Here is a 23,882-nt window from a genome sequence, read left to right as displayed (position 1 = left end):
ACGAGAATACTGCGGGTGTGTTAAGGAAAATGTCATTAATTGTCATATTTTCATCAACGAAAACGAGCTACTTTTTCAGGGTCCACATTGAATTGTTACCACTACGCGTTGTCAGTGTCTAATTACATATTCAAACGATGTGTCCCAAATGTTCAAGGTTCGACCTCTGCGGTTGTATCAAGCTGTGCTCTGCGAAGTATTTTATTTTGCATTGCATTGTTTTTGAAAATGCCTGCCTGACTTTTTAAATTTGATTTCAGATATCTCTTACGTTTTTTTTTAGTTATAAGGGGCTAAAGGGGGCCTTACTCCATTAAATCAACTTCTTAACTTTTGGTAATTATTTTCTTTTTGACTCCTTATGAAAAATCCCTGCCTGTGTTTTCAATCAGGTTTCAGAGGTTTCTTGCGGTTGATGAGTCATAAGAGGCTCATATAATAAAAAAAATAAAATTTTTAATTTTTAAGCCTACTATGGATCTAAAGCATTTATAGGTCTTTGATAAGCACCATTAAAGCCGAACTTCTTTCGCCTTTAATTGCATTTCAAATTTTGTTCAAAATTGGGTCAAAACCGGTTGGTGTGTCCATTAAGTCCACATGCTTAAGTGTGTCAGAGCTACTATTGTGTCCACACTTGCCCCAAAATGAACAAAGTTAGACATTATGTGCTTGTATCATGCTGAGCTCCGCGGAACTCTTTATTAAAATGGTTTCAGATACATGATAGAAGGATATTAGGTCTAGATGTGTTATCCAATTGTGTGCCCCAGTGCAGGTCCGGGTGTCAAAAGAATAAGCCTGCAGCAGCGCTAAACTTGTCTTAAAAAGCGTATGTCCTCAGAGCAACTGGGTTGTGTGCCCAGGTGGTGGAATAGGGTATCCCTGGTATCCTTTATGCTGGGATCGTCAGGCCACAATACGGAAAACATGACGGCTAACCATAGGGGTAGACCGTATTGAGCAAAATGCCATGTTCCTCGCACGTTAAAGAACCCTGCTCTGGTATTCGACATGAGGAGCCTCGGCTTCGCTACAGAAGGCTACATTGCCCGACCATACCCACCTCTCCCAGTTTCCAGTTGCAATCGAAACTCTTCAACCCTATTGTCCTTGTGTACCATCCCATTTTTCATTTCATCATCATTTCATGTTCATTTTACCATCCATTTTCATGCTCATCGCCCGGATATAGCTGAAATACTGCTTCTCGGGTGTTATACACCAATCAACCCATTTTTTGCCGATCAGATAATTTTTGACAGAGTTACGGAGCCACTGGAGATCGGCTTTAAGTATAATATTAATGAGTTACTTAAGCTTTTCTTTGATAGACTTCTGGAACTTTTACTATATTATTTCCATGTGCGTAAGTATGAGTAGGTTTCCAAGGTAATGTCTGGGTATGTGTATGTTTCCATGATAATGTGCAAGTATGAATATGTTTCCATGGTAGTGTGTGAGTATGAGTAGATTTCCAATGTAATTTGTAAGTGTGTGTATTTTTCAATGGTAATGTGTAAGTATGAGTAAATTTCCACGGTAATGTGTAAGTATGTGTATTTTTCCATGGTAATGTGTGGGTATTAGAAGGTTTTCATGGTAATGTGTGAGATTGAGTAGGCTCCATGGCAGTGTGTGAATTCGAGTCATTCATTCATTCATTAGAGGAAATAAAGACATGAATGAATGGTATGGCAGTTCACATCTATAGGGACAGATTTAAATATTCAGTGAAAATAAAACACTAAGATGATTTTTTTAATATAAAAAAAACATTTGATAAACATACATTGTAACAAGTATATTAAAAACTTATAATAAATTTAAAATATTACGAATTACATGTATGTAAATCCCATATTGTACTATAATTCTTCTGACTAGCTATAAGATAAAATGTGTCACTGTTAGGATTACATTCATAAAGCCAAGAAAAATATATTTCCGTTTAAGGTTACCCTACCTACCCTATTGTTTATGCCTACCCTTGAACATTTTATTGGAATTTTATATGAAATGCCTCTAAACTATATTTTTTTTTAAAGTCAAGAATATATAAAACACTTTTAAAACAAGAGGCTTCCATGAGCCTGAATAACTTATCTGGTTAATTTATTGCCTTTCAAGGGCATTAACTCTAACAAGGAGTTGTCTCGCAATTCTGACTCAAAGAAGACTTTGGTAGGACTTATCATTTCATGAACCAAAAGTTTCATTCTATCTAAAATAGTTTTCAAGATATTGCCAGAAAATTGCTAAAACATAATTTTTCACCTTTGAAGGGCAATAACTCTACATGGAGTTGTCAGACAACTTTGATCCCCTTAGAGACTTTTGTGGGCCTTAAATGACCCTTTTGTTTTATTTTTAGTAACAGAAGCCATGTTTTTATGAATGAAAAATTCCGAAACCAGTTCTATGCATGATACCCCAAGGAACATTTATACCAAGTTAGGGCCAATTGGTCAAGTAGTGTCAGAGGAGAAGATTTTTGAAAGAAATAACATTAAAAATGGCAAAAAAACATCGAAAAAGGGCAAAAACTCCCAACATAGCTTCACATATTAAAACGAAAATTTCACTAGAGATAGATCTCGTCATGTTGAACACTTCTCTTATGTCCGAATTTGACTAAACCTAACAGTATTGGAGACATATGCGAAAAACTACTGTCTGACCCCTTTGTTCTATTTTTAGTAACGGCAAGCAATGTTTTTGACGGATCAAAAATTCCCATACCTACTCTTAGCAGGATACCCTAAGGAATGTTCATTTCAATTTTGATTCCAATTGGTCCAGTAGTGTAAGAGGAGAAGAGTTTTGAAAATTTGTCAACGACGACGGACCAAGTGATGGCAATAGCTCAAATGGCCTCCGGCCAGGTGAGCTAAAAATAAAGTGATTTTTAACTACTGGCACAGCCTAATAATTCACGATAATAATAATAATAAAGATGATAATAATAATAAGGTAACATAGTTTGTTTATAAACTAAACTCCCCCGAGGCCATGATACATAATTTCACCAAAATAAAAAAAAAACCCTTGGCCGAGCGAACACACTTTAGCTTGGGCACTCATTCTTCATTATGTACACAGCAACTGGGTTGGATACAATACTGCACAATATTCTGAATTTCAATTTAAGGATTTAGTTCTGGCTCCGGACGCTTTTGTGGATCAGTTTGAACCTTATTATCTCAAAAACAGTACATGATAGGGTAAATTTTCTGAGCATACTTCTTAAAGCTTATGTAAAGACACGGATTTTCATAAGGAATCTATTTTTTTTTCAAAATTGAACCAAAAATAACGTAGTCCCCTTTGGCCTCTGATATCTCGTAAACAGTAAGAGACATATGAAATCTGATAAAAACAAGAGGCTCCCAAGAACCCGAATCGTCCATTTGGTTAAATTTTGCTTTTCAAGGGCAATAAATTTAACAAAAAGTTGTCCAACAATTTTGACTCAAGAATACTTCGGTAGGATTTATCATAAGGACCATTTCAGCAATTGAAAGTTTCTTTCTAGCTATCATAGTTTTTTTTTTTTTTTTAAAGATATTGGCTGACACCTATAAATAAAAACGTCACTTTTCCTCTTTCAAGGGCAGTAACTCTTATCAGGAGTCGTCTGACAACTTTTATCCCTGACGACTTTTGTAGTCTTAATCATAAAGTCATTTCAGCTATTGAAAGAATTTGGCTAAACCTATCGGTTTAGGAGGAGTAATCAAGGGAACCAAGGTTATAGCGGTAATTATACACAACAAAGAACATAAAGTAACTAAAATCATACATATAAAGTAATAAAAGCAAATGAACAACTCGGACTCCACTAAAAACTTGGTGATATATGCGAAAAACTACTGTCTGATCCCTATGTTCTATTTTTAGCAACGGCGGTCGTGTTTGTTCGACAGATCAAAATTCCCCACACCAGTTCTATGCAGGACACCCCTAGAAACATTTGTACTAAGTTTGGTTTCAATTGGTCAAGTAGTATCAGAGAAGATCTTTGAAAGAAATAACATTAAAATAGCAAAAAACGTTGAAAAAGGGCAATAACTCCAACATGGCTTAACGGATGAAAACGAGAATTTGCCCGCAGATAGATCTCATCATGCTGAACACTTTTACCCTATGTCAGAATTTAACTAAATCGGTTTTGGAGATATTTGCGAAAAACTACTGTCTGACCCCTATGTTCTATTTTTAGTAATGGCGGTCATGTTTTTCGACTGAACAAATCCCCAAATCAGTTCTATGCAGGATTACCCTGGAAACATTCGTACCAAGTTGGGTTTCAATTAGTCAAGTAGTGTAAGAGGACAAGAGTTTTTAAAAATTGACATCGACGACGACGACAGACGCCAAGTGATGGCAATAGCTCACATGGCCTTTGGGGATTTTTTTATGAAAATTTTATTTTAAAAAGTGAAAAATCGCACCAAAAAATCTTTTTTTTTGTGTGTGGCCACCTTTGGCCCCTTAGAACTCGAAAACCGTAGGAGCTATCTAAATCTGATCAAAAAAATGCATGAGAAATCTGATAAGTAATTTCAAAATCAGACCGCAAAAAAAAACATTATGGTGTAGCCCCCTTTTGCCCCCTTCTCCTCCCATAGACTGACAAATGCTGGTTTAATATTCATAATTAACAATGACGAGGACATCATAACATAAAGATCTGCAATTTTTGCGGTCGTATAAAAACGTCAATCAAAATGTTATTAAGCAATACAAAACTGTAGAAATATTGACCCTAAAGAAGCTTGAACCAGTAGAACCACGCTCCAGATACATAGATATTGAAAGAATTAGTATTGGCCACATTATACAATATTCTACAGGATATACCAATAATAAATAAATTTATAAAAAGTTCAGTCCTTATCTGCACTTCTTAGCAAATATAAAGGTTTCTTTTTAGAGAAAAATTAAATTTTTGCTATGTAATTTGGCACCTAATTTACACCTAATTTAGAGATTTATAAGATATAAAACGGTTTATTCAAACAAACATACTGACAGTGTGATATATAGATATTCCTTAAACTTATTTTTTGTAAGATTCATAATAACAGATCCCAGCACAAAATTATTAAAATGGAAAAAAAGAAAGCAAAACATCAGCATATAACCTAAATCCAAATTTGTAATTACCCTCAGATATACCAAATTCGTAATTACCCTCAGATATACCATATTTTTCATTAACTACTGTTAATTGGTTGTCAACTGCACATTTTATGAAAAAGTGTCCTAATTCTTTGTACCACAATAGTTGCAGGAATGTATGTATAAAATCGTTCTTTTTCATTCGTAGGGTTTATATTCTGCCAATTCAGATAATGGAGTTTGCGCCATTTTGCCATTGCATTAAAATGTCTGTTGGTTTTTGGCCAGTAATTAGGGTAAAGTTCTAAGACACCGGCATGAGCCGGTAGGAAGAGGGTGTGTGTCATACCTGCTCCATGCATGCCAACCAGAATGTCTGTTTGAGATATCCATTTAATTTGATCTGCCATTTGGTACTGATCAAGCTGTATCCCGCCTACATTATAACCAGGAAAGGCATTCTCTACAGCCTGTAAAATGTTCTGACTATTTTTTATTTTCCTTGAAATAAGACCTGACGGATTGTTTGGATGTGCGATGTAATCTTCCCTCCATATAAACAGTACAGATATACTATCACAATTCAGCTTCTTCTTTATACTGTTATGTTGTTTCACAACAAAGTCAGAAAATTCATCTACAAAAGGTAGAGACAATAGAGAAAAGTAATTAATTGGACTATTATAACCTAATACAGCCCATATCAGATCTTTATATAGTACTGGTTGGTTAAATTCTTCTATTCTTTCTACATCACCAAATAAAGTATCCCAACACTTATCTATATGGCATGTATTGTGCCGTCCAAAAAACAATATATTTACATGACTAGGATCCAGTTTCAGTAATTTGGTTACTACATATACATTGTAAATATCAGTTATTTGATGAAACAAATTTGCATATTCGTATCTCAGGACTGCAAAAGTGGTATTTGGACGTCTTAACCTGTTAATGTTTGTGTTCATTTGAGTAATAGATTTAACCCAATTATTGAGATGATTCTTCTGGAAATTATCGTTAAATTCATAAACTGGGTAATTACGGGAGCAATCCTGAAAAAAGTGTCCTGGCTGCTGTACATTAACAGCTACATCATAAAGTCGTGCAAATTCATTGCCGTACCCATGGAATTTACCATCACATGAAAAAAACTGGTCTCTCATCCAAATATCACTCAGATTTGTCCAGAAGTAGAAGTATTTGTAATAGACTTCATTTTCAATTCTACCCAGGAATTCTGTCCTGCTTCTGACTACAAAGTAGAAAACAAGGAAGGAGAATACCATTAACAGATATATTTTCTTCCTGTAACGAACAATTGACATTGTATTCTTCTAATGGCATCATCCGTATTGTAAAATTAAGGTACTGAATCTGTAAGATAAAAAAATATCACTTTTAATAATAATAGTAATGATAGGTGTATTGTTGTTACTACATACATGTCTATTTTTAACTAGGCAATATTAATTTACATTAAGCATTTAACAGTACATTAAATTTTTAAAGCGCAAGTCATGTTATTTCGTGTAACGTTCAGAACAGGGCATTGATGGAACATTAGGTGATACCGGTGAAAAAAAAAGGTGGATGGCAATAAAAAATTTCAGTTACCCAACTCGAAAACTACATCTTGGATTTTGAGGAAAATTGAACTTAACGTGTATTTTATGGTATTTAGTATCTGTGCAACTCCTCGGAGGGTAACACATAATACATCGTCACACGAAGTTATTTAATGAAGGGTAATAATAAAATTACCGGACTGATAAACTCCAAGCAAAAGTCAAAAGGAAAGTCCGTATAACAAAGGGTAATAAAAAACCGAAAAGTTTGAAACCACTGCAATGGTTCTGACTCGGTATTTCCAATAAAAATGGTGGTTTAAACTAGGTTTTATAGATAGAACGGTACTGTTTCTCATTATTTTAGGTTGGCCTTTTGTGTACCCTACTAAGTAAATACTTCTGGACACTGTGATTGGACAAATTGAGCTGATACACAAAATGTTTTATTCATTCCAGGGTCTAACATTATTATACTTTTAAAAAATTGCATTATATTTTTGGAAAACCATTTCATATAAATATTATGAATTTTTAAAATTTATGTGTCATTCGCAGAAAAAGGGGGAACTTTGACCCCAAACATCATCTGCTTAAGATACCAAAGAATCGAGACGGTTTTGCTATGACTTTGATCGCAATTTTAGTTAGAGAAATGGAGATATTACTAGAAAAAAGTCAGTTTATAGCTCTGTCATTGTTTTAAAGGTGTGAATGTTTCAAAAGTTTCAATATTATCGCCTATGGGAAATAAATAGTACCGTTCTACCTATACGAAGCTCCCGCCTAAACTACTGTTGATTATTTCCGGTATAATTCGACACAAACGTGCAGCATAAAACATCTATATAGTTGCTGTTCCTATCGGGGGAAATGCGGTACATGTGTTTTTTAAAAAGCAATTCACCATTAAAGCAGCTTAAATTACTGCTTAGGGATGGTTTTCTTTAGGATTCTTTAGGTTAACAACAGCTTTCAAGTGGCTGTTGCAGCTGCTGCTTCTATCATGTTAGCTAGTTTTCCTCTTAGGAAGGTCTCTGGTTTTATGTTGACAAAAAAAAAAAAAGAGGAAATATACGTTACTTTATATTGTTATCATACAACATTAAAATAGTTATACATCAAAAGGGATTATTCAAAATGATAAAAATAATAAAAATCAAAGATAACGGAGTACAGAATGCAAAAAAGTACAAAATGAAATCCATCATTAATTTTCGAACTTTAAGAAAACTGTTCGACCAAACAGTACAGACAGTTAACCCGGTAGACGTAAGTCAGGTGTCTTTTAATCGTTGGATTTTCCAATATCACTACCGTTCATTGAAGTCCTGCTACGGGAGATTGAGCGTATCCCTTTAATTCGTACAAGACGCGCCGAAGTCATTTGAAAAAAAAAAAACGCACGTAGCCATTAAGATGGATGAGGGTTTTATCAACACAGCAAGACTTACCGAAGACATTTTTTTTTAACCTAACTCCAGTATTTGTAGAATTTTTCCAAAAATTTCATCCTGATCCGATGTTGCTCAGTATTGTCCTCTGCGGTTATAGTTGCGATTTTCTAAGTTAATAGTTCCGCTTTTCGGAATTTCGATGATTGTGTAGAGGGGGATTCAGGATTTTAGGTTAGAGGCGTAAATAGATTTAAATATCAAGCGAAGCGAGGCAAAAATAATTTGGAGTAGAATTTGAGAAAAATAAAGATTTCAGGCAAAGAAAAAACTGTTCTCCGATACGCCCTTCTCTGGATCCGCGCCTGTTGTATCATGGGTTTTACAGATCGCAATAGGAATCGAATTTCATTGCTACTTGACAGAATTCACATAGTTGACATTTTGATGCGAGTAAAATGATTGACCCAACATGTATGTCTTAGAGAGCAAAATATGAGAAAGAAACCTTTTAATTTCATCAGTAAACAACTCCATTTGCATATTGAATTCTTAATTGTTTAAATATCAAACTTTTTTCTACCAATCGAAAAATTGGATTAATCAGAATTGTATTGTATACATATAAATGATGTTAACAATGATGAAAAATAAAAAATGGCGGACTAGGAAAAGTGGTGTGTGTATGGCCCCATAAGATTGTGGTAAAACTTGGTAAAACTTGTAGTGGAATGACTTCTAGAGGACCGAAATGGAGATAAAACTTTTATATTGATTGTACGATAGTATTACGGACTTTAATTACATGAACACTTATTGCTGAATGGGTAATCTGATTAAATGCTCTCTGTTTTGTAACAATGACGGACATCCAAAATGTAAACACTAGAAATCGAGGAATGGACACTAGTCTATGTAATACCCCTGTTGCTAACTCTTTGCGTAACGCCAATTCTGCATTATATGACAATCACATGAACTATAATGTACCATATAATACACCAGCACCAGCGCCAGTTATTCCAAAGAAATTGTCACTTGATATGGAACACCTCTCCCCCCCTTGATCCCAGACAACAACCACAAATATGTTTAGAATCAGTTCTGAATGACATTTATGCAAAACTAAAAAATGTTGATGTTATACCCTCTATACTTGAGAATTTGCAAGCACTTCCGTCAATAGACAGACGCCTAGGTGCCATTGAGGGCAGATTCAGTAAAATCGAATCTGATTTATCAGGGAGGTGAAGACTCTGGAGAATAAAGTAATCGGCAATGAGTGTAGTACTATTGATATTTCACAGCGCTTAAATGCTTTGGAACAAGAACGCTATGAAATTCGTCAAGAAAATGTTGAACTTCGTAAACGAGTTATCGAAATGCAAACCAGATCTATGAGGGACAATTTATTATTCGGGGGAATCCCTGAGGATGAATCAGAGAAACATGACCCTGATAATAAAAATACAGAAAAGGTCTTAAAATCATTCATCGAGTCCAAACTACATATTTCTGATGAAATAAAATTTCATGTCGTCCATCGACTTACACCCCGAGCTGATGGAAAACCCCGCTCGATTGTTGCGACGTTTGAGTCTAGAAAAGATAAAAATAAAATATTAAAAGCAGCGCCCGTATATCTTAGAGATACGGAATTTACTGTGTATGAACAATTTCCCATCGAAGAGCGCAGGAATATCCTTTGGTCTATATTCAAACGGGAGCAAAGAGCTGGTAGAACAGTCAGATTCAAGGAGGACAAGCTCTGTGTTGATGGTAAACGTGTCTATCCACATGATGTTCAGCAATCAAATCAACCTTATTATCCAGTGCCAAATATGGAAGGGGTAAATCGTCGTTTCAAAGACCCGATAATAATCCAAAATCAAGGCCATTCATTTCGGCAAAAACAATTTGGACCACCCGATACGCGAATTGCATGGTAATCGTTACTAGGACGGGCTTACAAGAGGACAGTTCTCTGAATTAAAACTTTCTTGTCTTTCTTGTTTGTGGACTTAAAAATTATTATAAAAAATATAGTAAAAAATGTAATGGAAAAACTTAATGCATTAGATATCAATAGCGATAATTTTAATGTTGAACTTGACTCATTTGTTGAAGCAGTCTCTGAAATATTTAGGAACTCAGCACATGATTCATTTGGTGACACATTTATTCGTCATAATTGTCCCAATCGAAAAATTTATCAGCCATGGTTCAATAATTTATGTTTCAAAAAGAGGGCAGAATTTCACAAAACTAAAAAAAGGCACAACCGCTTGAAAACCGATGAAACTAGAGCTGAGTTAAAATATTTATTCGTCATAATTGTCCCAAACGAAAAATTTATCAGCCATGGTTCAATAATTTATGTTTCAAAAAGAGGGCAGAATTTCACAAAAATAAAAAAAGGCACAACCGCTTGAAAACCGATGAAACTAGAGCTGAGTTACAATTGAGTAGCAAAACATACAAAGCTGTAATAAATCAGGCTTTTAATGATTATCAATTTAAGGTTGAAAATGAATTACGTAACACAGCAGTTAGTGAACCTAGAGAGTTATGGAAAATACTTAATAAACTTAATGATACCAGTCCTAAAGATTGTAAAATTCCAATTGATGAACTATATGAATATTTTAAAAGATTTGAATTGTGATAACAATGTGAATGAAACAGAAGACGAATTTGTTTTACCAGATTGTAATGATGATGTTGCAAATGATATTTTGAATGCTTGCATTACTGAAAAGGAAATTTTAGAAGCTGTTAAAAATTTAAAAAATAACAAAGCACCAGGTTATGATGAAATCATAAATGAATATATTAAATCTACAATCGACTTGCTTTTGCCTTTGTATAAATCATTATTTAATAAGATCCTTGATTGTTGTATTGTTCCTGAAGTCTGGACTATTGGAATTATCATGCCGAATTTTCAAAAATAAGGGGGATCCACTAAATCCAGATTCTTATAGAGGAATTACTCTTGTTTCTTGGGAAGCTTTTTACTGCTGTTCTTAATAACCGTTTTACAGAATTTGCAGATTTAGTTGAACTCATTCCAAAGGCACAGGCAGGGTTCAGAAAAGGATATAGTACTGTTGATAATATTGTTGTACTACAAATGCTTATAGAATTCTATTTTCATAATAATAAAAAAATCTATTGTACCTTTGTAGATTTCCGTAAAGCGTTCGATACTGTTTGGAGGTTGGGGTTATGGGTTACAACTCTCTGTAATTGCTGTCCAGTGATTCGTGTTCATCATGTCAGCTTATGTGAACAGCACAAGCTCTAAAGTTGTATAAAGGGGACTGAAAAATGTAAATTCCTCATTCAACGTCAAACAGTGGCAAATGCACAACTGAATGTAAAGTTCATAACTAACAGAAAAGGGGGCCAGAACCTAGCCTTAGATGGTTTCTTATACAGAGTTAACCGCAGGACACCTGACAAGGTGTTTTGGAGGTGCATAGTTCCAGGTTGTTCAGCCTCATTATCAACAGCTAACAACATACCCACTGGTTCTGGAAGGCAACCACATAGTCATGTAGCAGATCATGCAGAAGTTGTTTCAAAACAGATTATAAACCAAATTACCAAACGTTGCTTAGAGGAGGTCAGACCAATCCCTACTATATTCACAGAAGAACTCAACAAACTTCGAGACGATGAGTGGGATGATACTACTAGAGAAGTCGTTGAACATCTGCCCACTTTCAACTCCGCTAAGTCATCACTTTACAGAGCTCGACGTAAGCAGACACCACCACTACCAAAGACTCAAACAGACATCAGACTCGAGGGTAAATGGACACAAACAGCAACAGGAGACCGATTCTTACTATTTGATAACACACACCAAACCAGCAGAATGATTGCATTCGCAACGACAGAAAATCTTCAAGACTTAGCCACTACTGACAAATTCTTTTGTGATGGTACCTTCTACACATGCCCTAGTCTCTTTTACCAAATCTACACCATACACATACTTATCGACGACAAAATGACACCAGTTGTATACGCTTTCCTACCAGGAAAAAGTCAAGCTACTTACACCCGTTTTTTCACTCTACTACATGACAAGGTAAGCACTAAATGTATTTAGAAAACATATACACATTTTTGATTTAGAATAAAAAATGATGAGATATGGAGTAAGTGTAATTGAGACAAATCCCAAGTGAATTACATATTTTACATATAATAAAAAGTATACATTATAATTGATGTAATTGTTACTTGTTATCAATTTACAAAAAACTCTTATAGAAAACATGTCAATATAGTAAATTCTAAGTATTTATCTGCAAGCCCTAAGTCATAACAGTTACAAAAATATGTAATTCACTTGCACTGTTTACAAAATCTTTAATGGGATTTAATGAGATGTTGTTTTAATCCAGCAGGCGTTCGGGGAACACACCCACACACAACTGGGTTAAAAATACTTTAACCTCGGTAAAAAAAACATAATAACGGATACCCAGGTGAGCACGAGTCTTGTTTTCATTTCATTTCATCTATTTCTTGATTAGTATTCAAATAAATCATGACATATTTGAGCCACATTATATCACAATACGTAAATTTCAAATGGAATCTTGCAGTATATTCGAACTTTTATCTTTTACGGCTTGAGTCCGACAGTCTTCTTTTACCATGGAATAACCGCTTTAGCTTTGCAATCAGATTTGTTACTAAAGAAGCGACCCTTACAGCACATGCGCGGATTAAGGTCACCAGAAGTCACATGCATACGAATTTATCTAGGTCGATTTTTTGTCTTGCAAGACAATAAATATATAGACATCTATTTCATGTATTTAATGCATTTTATTTGTGGATATCAAATGAAATTGTACAGGAAAAGTACAATCTAGTAGAAATAATTCAAAGTTAAGGTATATTTCAACAGAAACAAAAATTTCAGAAAATGACAGCTACTGCAGGTTTAACTAAAGATATAAAGAAGTCGTTTTGAATAAAATGGGATCACTGCACTTATCATCAATATACTTGTTTTTTTTTAATATAAAATGTTTTATGTTGCAATAATATCCTTTTATATTTAATATCTGTGTGTTACTAAAAAAACGAAAAAAAGTCGAGTGCACGTTTCACAACGAGCGACAATAAAAGTTGCGTAGGGAAGTGTCGGGGCCTAAAATGATATGTTCGACGGGATCATTATGGTTTATAGTAACATTTTACATTATTGGTAGGGAAAAATGTTAAATTTATGGGTACGAGGCGAAGGAAACGACGAGCAAAGTGTACTCAGACCCCGCCAAACATGGCTGCGCCTAGTCAACTCACGAACAACAATGTCTCACCCGAACTTTCACAAGTTATCGCTAGGGCGACTGAATTTATTTATGGTACGAATAATATGCATAGTTTGAATAGCAGAAATATGAACTTTATTATACCAGAAAACCAGCTCAGTACTCCTATTATGAACAATCCAACTTAACAAAATTTCCAACCTCGTATGCCCTTTCCAATACCATCAACACCTAGTATGGCGATGCCACAACCTATGCCACAACCTATACCAGGCCTAAGTACCACATCACCGGTATTAAATACAAATACCATCTCTGAACCCAACAATGCTCCATCAACCATTCAAGTACACCTTGCACAATTTCAAATGCTGATAAACACTGTCAATCAAATGAATATGCAACTTGCAAAACTTGACAGACTCGATGAAATATGTACAAAAATGAATGAGATGGAGAAACACTTTTGCAAATTAGACAATGAAGTTCTTGACATAAGAAACGACTTAAAGGGACAATCTAAAAGAATTAATGACGAAGATTTTCGCTATAGCCTTGTCGAGGACAGGGTTTCTAAGATGGAAAATGAACATGAATCGCTAGTTTAAAAATCACCAGTTGAAGGAAGAATTGCTTAATTTTAGAGCATATTCCATGAAGTACAATCTCAAATTTGGTGGCATACCTGAAAGTGAGAACAAAGATTTAGAAAACTGAAAATGTTCTTCAAAAATTCATAAATGAAGAACTAGGTACAACTGGTGACAAAGAATTCCAAAATGTACACAGACTCCGCCAAAGGGATGACAACAAACCTACAAACATTATAGGTAAATTTGTAAAATACTCAGATCATCAGAGGGTATTAGATGCAGCTAAGGCAAAATTCTCGAATCGAGGATGTCCTTTTTCGGTCTTTCAGCAATTTCCGATTGAAATTAGTAATCACAGAAAGGAATTGCTGCCGAAAATGCACACTCTAAGACGTCAAGGGTACAGAAATGCTAGGTTAGTGATGGACAAGTTATACATCGGCAATCAGTTGGTCAATCCTGCAGATGTACCAACCGAAGAACCTCAACCACAACGTGCTTTTAGTGCTGGGCCTGACATCAGGCCTAATATGGGACCTCAGTTCCGTACGCCTTCCGCCAACAGCAAAGGCCACAATTCCGTCCACAAGGACCATAATTCCGCCCTCGGGTTCCACAATTCCGTCCACAGGTACCACAGTTTGTACCGCCGACAGGATTTCGACCCGAAGGACCGAATCATGACTGTCAAACTAACAATAGCTAGGGATTCCCTAACAGGAGTCGATCAAATTCGTCGGAAAACAGAAATCTAGTAGGAGAAATTAATGATTTATCATGTGTATGTATTAATGTTTGAGGTATACGAAGTAAACTGCTTGATCCAGAGTTTCAAGAATTGATATTTTCTAATGACTTATTATTTTTTTTTAGAATCTAAAACTAATGAAAATGATATTTTGTCTTTGCCAAAAGGGTATAGATCTCACTGTAAACACAGATCTAAATCTAATAAGAGATCTGGAGGCATTGTTCTTGTTTTCAAATATAATTTAGATTCTTTTTTGAAATTTCCAAAATCAGAGTCGGAGTTTGTCCAGTGGGTGGTAATTGATAAATCATGCTTTAGTATTGAGGAAAATCTTTTATTGGGCTGTGTCTATATACCACCTGAAAATACCAGATACACAAGTAACGACGCCTTCAATGAAATTGAAAAAGAGATGATTTCTATGTGTAATAAATTTGATTGTACACTTGCACTAATTGGTGAGCTTTTTGGTAAACTTTGAGCGATGTTGTTATACCAGATGATAACCTTATTAATATACTGGATGAATTTGACGATGATGAATTGTTGGCAAGCATGTATGAATATCAAAATTTGGTTCATTATAAAATCCCATTAGAACGGTCATCGTCAGATTTGTCAGTCCCTAACAATTTTGGATATAAGTTGACAGAACTCTGTAAACATAATACTTTTTTCGCCTGAATATAGCTGAAATATTGATGTTCGGGCGTTAAACCCCAACAAACAAATCTTTAAACTGACAACGGTAGATTAACTGGAGGTGACTTTAAAATTGGTCATACTGCATGTAACAATCTGTCATTAGTACATTATTTCATTTTATCTTCTAAAATATTTCTTTTGATTAAAAACTTTTGTGTTATGGATTACAATCCGTTTTACTCTGAAATGTTCACTGTGCCTTATGTTTTCAATTGTACGCATCGCTGAACAAATTTAGTACGAATTCAATTGATAGTACAATCCCCACCCGCCGAAGGTGGATTCCGGAGAAGGGAAACCAGTTTGTCAATGCAATAGTTGATGACGTCACTACACTGAATGAAATTGACAAACCGATATGACAATTCAAATGAAATTGTTAACCTCGCGGTCGATAAAATTTGTGCACTGTTTCCTGATACTGCTCAAAGCGTATTTTCCTTCCGTGCGAACAATCGTGCGAAGGGAAAACAAACTGATGAGGTTTGATATACAAATTCTTGACGGGTGAATAGAAAAGATTTTCACAGGGCAAGAAAACGTTACAATCGCATTAAAAGTAAAGTAAGTAAAGAGCTGCCAAAAAATATAAAAATGAGATGTCTATATGCTACGGGCAATTTCCAGCATAAACTCGAATCTGATCAAATTTCAAGACCGAGTTTAAAGTTGAGTCATACTTAGACTAAATCGCGCACGATGGACCCCTATCTGTAAGTTACGTACATGTAACGTGAAATTTCCGATCGAAACCGGCAGATGGCGGAATATTCCGAGAAATTCTATAATTTGTAATTTATGTATGACTGGTCTTGGGGACGAATTCCATTATATATGTCTTTGCACTCATGATGATATTGTAAATTTACGGAAAAAAATTTGTTCCCGAATATTACTATATTTATCCGTACATTACTAAATTGTATACAATGCTGAAATATTGTAATACTAATGTACTCACCAGATTGTCTCTATTCACCCAGAAATTTGAAAAATTGATAACTCGGTAGCATCATATTTACACTTTATTTATTTGCACCCACTTGTTCATTATTATGATATATGTATTTAGATTACCTCGACATTGTTACTGTACATATATGTTGATAGTGTCGCACTCGATTTGTATGCTATCTTTGTATTTATAAATATCTGTATTTAGCCCCTGTTACGCAGTAATTGCAGCTGTGAGTTTAACTAATAAACAGTTGAAACTAAAATCATTAAAATCATGTTAATCATATGTACATTTTGATTTATGTTTAATTGATCAGCTAATTTTTGGGGGTCATAATTGACAATAAACCATTTGTTGTTATGAGAAAGAGTAATCAAGGGAACCAAGGTTATAGCGGCAATCAAAAGAATGTAATCCAGGGACAAAGACCAGACATGGAAACAGACACCCACACCAAAGAACATAAAGTAACTAAAATCATATATACAAAATAACAAAAGCAATTAACGAGCAACTCGGACTCCACAAAAAACTGGGAGCATCGGTAGAACAAGCGTCCTCTGCTTTTCCCGCTGAGTTGCTCATAAAAAGTCAAGTCCGGGGTAGACGAAAGAGGAAAGGAAAACTATGATACGTTGAACAAAATCAGTTGTCATGGCGCAGATGGATACTGTGTAAAGCGTGGGATAAAATAGCTTGTCACTCACCTCTAGCATTGCTTAGGTTAAACAAGGGCCTGTGAATTAATGACGTACAAGTAGCAAGTTTCAGAGCTGCATATGCTGGATTATTGAAATTATGAATGAAAGCATTGTCATTAAAATGTCCTAGATTTTGACTTCAAAATAGTTGAACATTAAGGGATCGAGGACACACATTCATAAAAATAGGACATTGATACTCGCCACGTAATGGTGAAAAAAGGGGTTTGGCAAAATGTTCAATATTAGCTAATTTGAAAACTTTAGGATTTTGCTGAAATTTAACATAACCTGTTTTCAAGGTACTAAATAACAGCAAAGTTTAAAAATAAATTCATTGATCAATTCTCGTTTTCATCTGGAAACCGTCGGGGGATGGGGAGACGGAAGGACGGAAATCTTCTGAAACACTTCTATTCCATGCTTCTCAATGAATTTCTTCTTTAACCCCAAATTAATGAAAAAAGTGGTTTTCTTTTATGTAATTTTGTTTTTTTTTTTCAAAAAAAGAGATGTATGCACAGGCAAGGCAAATGGATATTTCAAGGCAAAATATATGTTGAGGTCCTGCCAATGATGGATTGGTCAAAATATTTAGATTTTTCTATGTATTTCCAGAGACATATAATACACAGAGATAAGAAACTTGTTAATTAGCCAGTTTATCAATAAATCATGCAGCCGAGAACAAGATTCCCTGACCTTTCCACTTATTTATGAAATTACTTTTCTCATTCTGATGAAATGACCTGAAATAAATTGTTAAAATGGGAAACTGAAGATTTCATTTAATTATCTTTTGAAACAAAAAAGTTGTGATAGGTTATAGGGAAAATGAATTTCATTTTGAGATAATTTCATTTTCGTAAAAATTGGGGGTTGTACATGTAACTAGTTTTCAATACTTCTTTTTTGTTTGTTTTGGTAGAAAGAAAAATGTGGTATGAACATGTGATATTAAGATATGGTAGAATGGGAAACTGAAGATTTTATAATGAAATTCGCAATACTTTTTTTAGTTAGATCATCTCTTTTATGTTTAATTCTTGTATTTCTGGCCCAAGATATGCACTCCCTGCACAAAAAACTATTCAAAACAAATTTCTGCATAGAAAATTATCTACTAAAGCTTTCAGGACAAGCAAAGCATTTGATTACAAAATTCCGATGTTGCAATATCAATATCCCAATAGAAAAAGGAAGATGGCATAATATTCCGAAAGAAGAAAGGTTATGTGTGTTATGTACTTAAAATACAGCGGGGGATGAATTTTATTATTTATTCTTATGCAAAATTGCTAAAGTTGTTGAATTTAGAAATAAATTTATTCCATCATATGATATAAAAAATCCATAAACTAATAAAGTGAAGTATATGTTTAGCTACTGCCATAAACAACTTTTGAGTAACATTGCTGTGTTCATTAAAAACCTCTGCTCGCTCATTTGAAATACATGCTTTTCTCATTTACTGATTTGGTTTCATATATTAACACTTTCTTGTCTTCTCTAGTATCACTCTATTCCAAAAATTGGTATATTATCTTTATTTGACCTGTTTTTTCTTTATTTAATGTATTCATGTATATATCTGTATGCTTTGTTATCTTATTTCATGTAAATATTTATGCCTGTCTGTTTTGTCATTTTTGTATCATGTATATATAATGTCCTCATGTAACACATAACATGTGTCCGAGTGTAAATAAAAGAATCGGAATCGAATCGAATCGGAAAACTTGTCCCACTCATAACTCCAAGATAGGAAAGACATCAAAGGAACAGTTAATTAACAAATATTTTGGAATGAAATAGACCTATCTTTTTCCCTTGCCTGCACATTCAAAAAAAATTCTGAAATTAGCTTTCACACATTTTTGAGAAAGTGAACAAATGCAATATGAAGTAGGCACAGTATTTAAACTTTCCAGAATGTTTCATTTTATAATGCCACATATGATCTGTCCCTTGAATTGCCGATCTCTTGTACTTACTGATCACAATACTGGGATACTAGTATTGTGTACAGTACTGGTATAAAAATTCGTTCCAGTACTGTGTTTTTTTTCAATTTTCTTACAATACTGGTAGCATTGTAGTTAAGTAGCAGTCTTTCTAAAAATCATACAGGTGATTCATGCATTTCAAAAACCCACCGAATTCAGTTTTACTTCTTGTTCAGAAACAGTTACTGATCACATAACCAGTCATAGTTTTTCATTTGGTTGTTGCACTTTTGAGATAAAAATTATATAGATTGTACATGAAATTTGCACTTTGGAAGAATTATTGTTCTTGATTTGGCTTGATTTGGTTGATATTAGTGCGAGATGAATGTATGATATTCTAAAAAGTGCAGATCTGGATGCATAAAAGATTGTTGTTTGGTGGGTTCTTCGATCCTCACCGTAATTCACTTTACCATTGGCACAGTGCATTGACAATGTCTGAAATTTATGTGGGCTGGTATTTAAGTAATTGGTAAATGTGATATGGCGTGGGTATTGTTATGTTTTGGATTGGATCATGTCATCAACTGTTGAAAAGCAGAATAGATGAAGAACACCAATGCAAGCACTGTTCATTTGCTTGAATATCTGTCAAATGCATTTCAGGGATGTTGTTTCATGATATACAGTTGCGATCACTTCTAAACTCTCTTAAATTCAGTCAGAATCTGTCTGGATATCTGTTCTACGACAGCAGATAGAACAGAAATCCTGACAGTTCCTGACAGAGGCTGTCCTGGGTCAGGACACGTTTTGCCCTATTCCCTCACATATCCTGATAGAAACTGTCATGGGTCGTGAAAAAAAAAAACGAAAAGCTGTTCTGAACAGTCATACCCCTGGACAGTTCCCGACACTAAATCTTTCTATTCTGTGTGACGTAATTTAGAAAATGAAATCCGCGATTAGGAAACAAATCTTGATTTCAAAATTTACATTGAATTTCCAATTATATATAGAGCGCTCGTCGTGATCATCATCCCACAATCACTCAATCTTTGTTCATTTTCCAATTTTCGTCGATCACGGTCCAGTCACTCATCATTCAAAAATTATCATTGTTTACATGCATATTTTTTACATTCTGTCATACACCTGTGATATTAATTAAATCAAATTATTTAATTATAAATTAAAGGCCTATGTTTCTGTTCTAAGTGTAATAGTCGCAACAGATAACTTTCAGATGTTCGGCAATTCTCGCGAAGTTCAAGATTGACAAAGTACTTTTCGAGTGAAAGCTACTTTTAATAACATAAATGTCACAAATCATTCTAAAAAATGTTAAAATTGACAATTTTGCATTACATGGGTGACTGATGCCTAAATATTACTTTCGGTCAAAATTCTTCTAAATGCCACTTTTAGCAACGAATATGAGTGATAACACTTCCAATTTCCCTACATAGTCTTATATGTAGAAAATGTAGAAACTAAAAATGTTAGTTTCATATTAGTGACTGTGACACCATTATTTCAGTAAAAATTCTGCAAAATGTATGAGTGCAGGCAATTTATTTTTCATGAGGGTCTAAAACTAAAACTAAAAATGCTTATTTGTTCAATACAACTATCATGTGGGTGACTGTGACTCATATATTTCTGTCAAAATTCTACAAAAATGTCATATTCCAGCATATGTATGAGTGCCCACACTTTTAATTTCTATGAGGGTCTAAAATTAATGACTAAAATGCTGAATTTCTCAATATAACTATCATACAGTGGCTCTGACATTATTTTGAGTCAAAATTCTTTAAAAATGTCATATTCTTGCAAAATGTGTGAGTGCAATCACTTTTTATTTCCATTAGGGTCTAAAATTACTGACTAAAATGGTAAAGTTTTCAATATAAATATCATGTGGTGGCTGCAACACATTAGTTTGAATCTAAATTCTTTAAAAATGTAAGAGTGCCCACAATTGTAATTTCTATAAGGGTCTAAAATTAATGATTAAAATGCTAAATATTTCAATAAAACTATCATATAGTGGCTGTGACAAATTAGAGTCAAAATTCTTAAAAAAATGTCATATTCTTGCAAAATGTATGAGTGCGAGCACTTTCAATTTTCATGAGGGTCTAAAAATAATGACTGAAATGCTAATTTTTCAATAAAACTATCGTATGGTGGCTGCGACATATCATTTCGAGTCAAAAGTCTTTAAAAATGTCCTATTCTTGAAAAATTTATGAGTGCACACACTTTTAATTTGCATGAGGGTATATAATTATTGACTAAAATGCAAATTACTAATATAACTATCATATAGGGGCTGCGACTTATTATTTTGAGTCAAAATTCTTTAAAAATGTCAAATTCTTGCAAAATGTGTGAGTGCGAGCTCTTTTTATTTCCATGAGGGTCTAAAATTAATTACTAAAATGGTAAATTTTTCAATATAAATATCATGTGGTGGCTGTGACATTAGTTTGAGTCTTAATTCTTCAAAAATGTTATATTCTTGCAAAATGTATGAGTGCCCACAATTGTAATTTCCATGAGGGACTAAAATTATTGACTAAAATGCTGAATTATTTCAATAAAACTATCATATAGTGGCTCTGACACATTATTTTGAATCAATATTCTTTAAAAATGTCATATTCTTGCAAAATGTATGAGTGCGAGCACTTTTAATTTGCTCGAGTCTTGAGGGTCTAAAAATAATGACTGAAATGCTAATTTTTTCAATAAAACTATCATGTGGTGGCTGTGACATATCATCTCGAGTCAAAAGTCTTTAAAAATGTCATATTCTGGCAAAATGTACAAGTGCAAACTCTTTTTATTTCCATGATGGTCTAAAATTAATGACTAAAATGGTAAATTTTTCAATATAAATATCATGTGGTGGCTGTGACACATTAGTTAATTTCTTTAAAAATGTTATATTCTTGCAAAATGTATGAGTGTCTACAATTGTAATTTCTATTAGGGTCTAAAATTATTGACTAAAATGCTATTATTTTTAATATAACTACCATGTGGGTGACTGCGACTAATATATTTCGGTCAAAATTCTTCAAAATGTCCTATTCTTTCAAATTGTATGAGTGTGAACACTTTAATGTTCCATAAAGGTATAAAATTTCTATATATACTGTTTAAAAATGTTAATATACAGATGATCTGAATCATACCAGTGTCTAGATCTGCAACCAAAAAGAATCCAGTCCAAATTCTTTAAAGTCAGGGGCATAGTAATTAGGGCAGGCAATAATTTTTGTTGATACTGCATGCATATGCAATACATAAAAGTCGGGTAAAAATTGAAAAAAATCAAGTTAAAACATAGCAAGGCTTCCTTCCCGTTGTACGATCGGGATTGGGTGCTAGGCCTTTTCTTCATAATCACGTACATGTACTGTATGTAATTCAGTCAGAGAAGTATTCTCGAGCTAATGGCTGTCAGAATCTGTCAGGAACTCTTCTAATCCACGTATCTGTTCTACTTAGGACAGTTCCTGACAGGAGGGTGTCAGGACTATGACAAATTATGACTGAGCTTGTCCAAAGTCCTGACAGACCCAGACAAGGTATGTCGCAGGTCAGAACAGTTTCTGACTGTTTAGAACTGTTCTATGACAGCGAATCCTGACAGGATCAAAGAGAGGTTAGAAGTGTATCCATTCTTTTTTAATAAAAAGAACGTATATCTTTAGCATGCATGTGATGCTGTGTATTATTTTATTGCATTTACAATGTCAGATCAATAATATAACATTACAACAATTATCGTAATAATTCAACACGTTATCAGGAAGTAATGATAACATTAATTCAGTTAACATGAATTGCTGCAATTTTTATCAGTTTGCTTTGTTATTGTTATATATGTCCGTACTTGTGTTGTAATGTTTTTCGTGTACCGACTTTAAGAACTTTGAACGAAACAATGAACATATGTGCGTCCTAGATCTTGACTTAGGAAGAACATTTAAAACCAACAATGCGAACAACGAATTTAAAAATACTTACAGAGGGATTTAAATTTTAGGCGGCCTGAACGTGTAATTACATCCATCGCATCCTCAATACTTAAGGATCGTAAAAGTAGTAAAAATGGTTACATGTGGCTATGAATTTGCTACTGTAGATCGATGATATGTTGAAATATGTAAACTACGAAATTACACATATAAAAAAAAACGAAACGAAACTTTGTCGCGGTATTGGAAATAGTTACATGTAATTTATGGCATGCTGTATTTATATTTATTCCGATTTGTAGATATATAAAGAACTTGAGGTAAAGGATACTACAGACACTGTGAAGTCAGCCTCATATCTTACACTTAGAAATCGATGGTAAAGGAAAACTATTGACCAAACTTTACGACAAGCGTGATGACTTTTCATTCAGAATTGTCAACTTTCCTTTCATCTGTGGCAACATCCCTTCGGCTCCTGCGTATGGAGTGTTCATATCACAACTCATACCTTATGCCAGAGCTTGTCAAAACTACGCAGACTTTTTGTATCGCGCTAGAACTCTAACAAATAGGCTTCTGGAACAGGGTTATGTTGCTACAAGATTGAAGTCATCACTACAGATCGTTATGGTGTATCCATCAGCACCACGAAAACTGATTTATTCAACGGGTCATAGTTTTCCTTTCCTCGTTTGTCTACCCCGGACCTGACTTTTTATGAGCAACTCGGCGGGTGTTTCTAAAAAAGCAGAGGACTCTTACCCTACCGGTGCACCATGCTCCCAGTTTTTAGCAGAGTTTGAGTTGCTCATTTACTTTTGTTACTTTGTATGTTTGATTT

General features: G+C 34.2%; 1 protein-coding gene across 7 annotated transcripts in view; it reads right to left on the bottom strand.

The window, feature by feature from the left end:
- The window catches only part of LOC148626778 (uncharacterized), a 35,897-nt gene extending 12,596 nt beyond the window's left edge, over positions 1-23,301 (bottom strand). Inside the window, exons 1-4 of one of the 7 annotated variants that reach the window (XM_088588907.1) lie at positions 23,088-23,284; positions 11,267-11,409; positions 7,600-7,729; positions 5,474-6,501 (exon numbers count right to left, since the gene is read on the bottom strand). In XM_088588907.1, coding sequence (XP_088445033.1) covers positions 5,474-6,452 — 979 coding nt within the window. In that variant the 5' untranslated portion in view covers positions 6,453-6,501; positions 7,600-7,729; positions 11,267-11,409; positions 23,088-23,284. Of the gene's footprint in view, positions 1-5,473; positions 6,502-7,599; positions 7,730-11,266; positions 11,410-23,087 lie in introns of those variants that run through there. The other 6 variants (XM_088589154.1, XM_088588823.1, XM_088588984.1 and 3 more) reach the window with 6 other exon arrangements.
- Between the last annotated feature and the right edge of the window lie 581 nt (positions 23,302-23,882).

This window comes from Perna viridis, chromosome 1 (genome assembly GCF_037379345.1).
Source record: "Perna viridis isolate PV_CMFRI_1.1 ecotype Kerala chromosome 1, ASM3737934v1, whole genome shotgun sequence".
Lineage (NCBI taxonomy): Eukaryota > Metazoa > Mollusca > Bivalvia > Mytilida > Mytilidae > Perna > Perna viridis.
The sequence above is the reverse complement of the archived record's forward strand: the minus strand, read 5'-3'. Positions and strand labels throughout refer to the sequence as shown.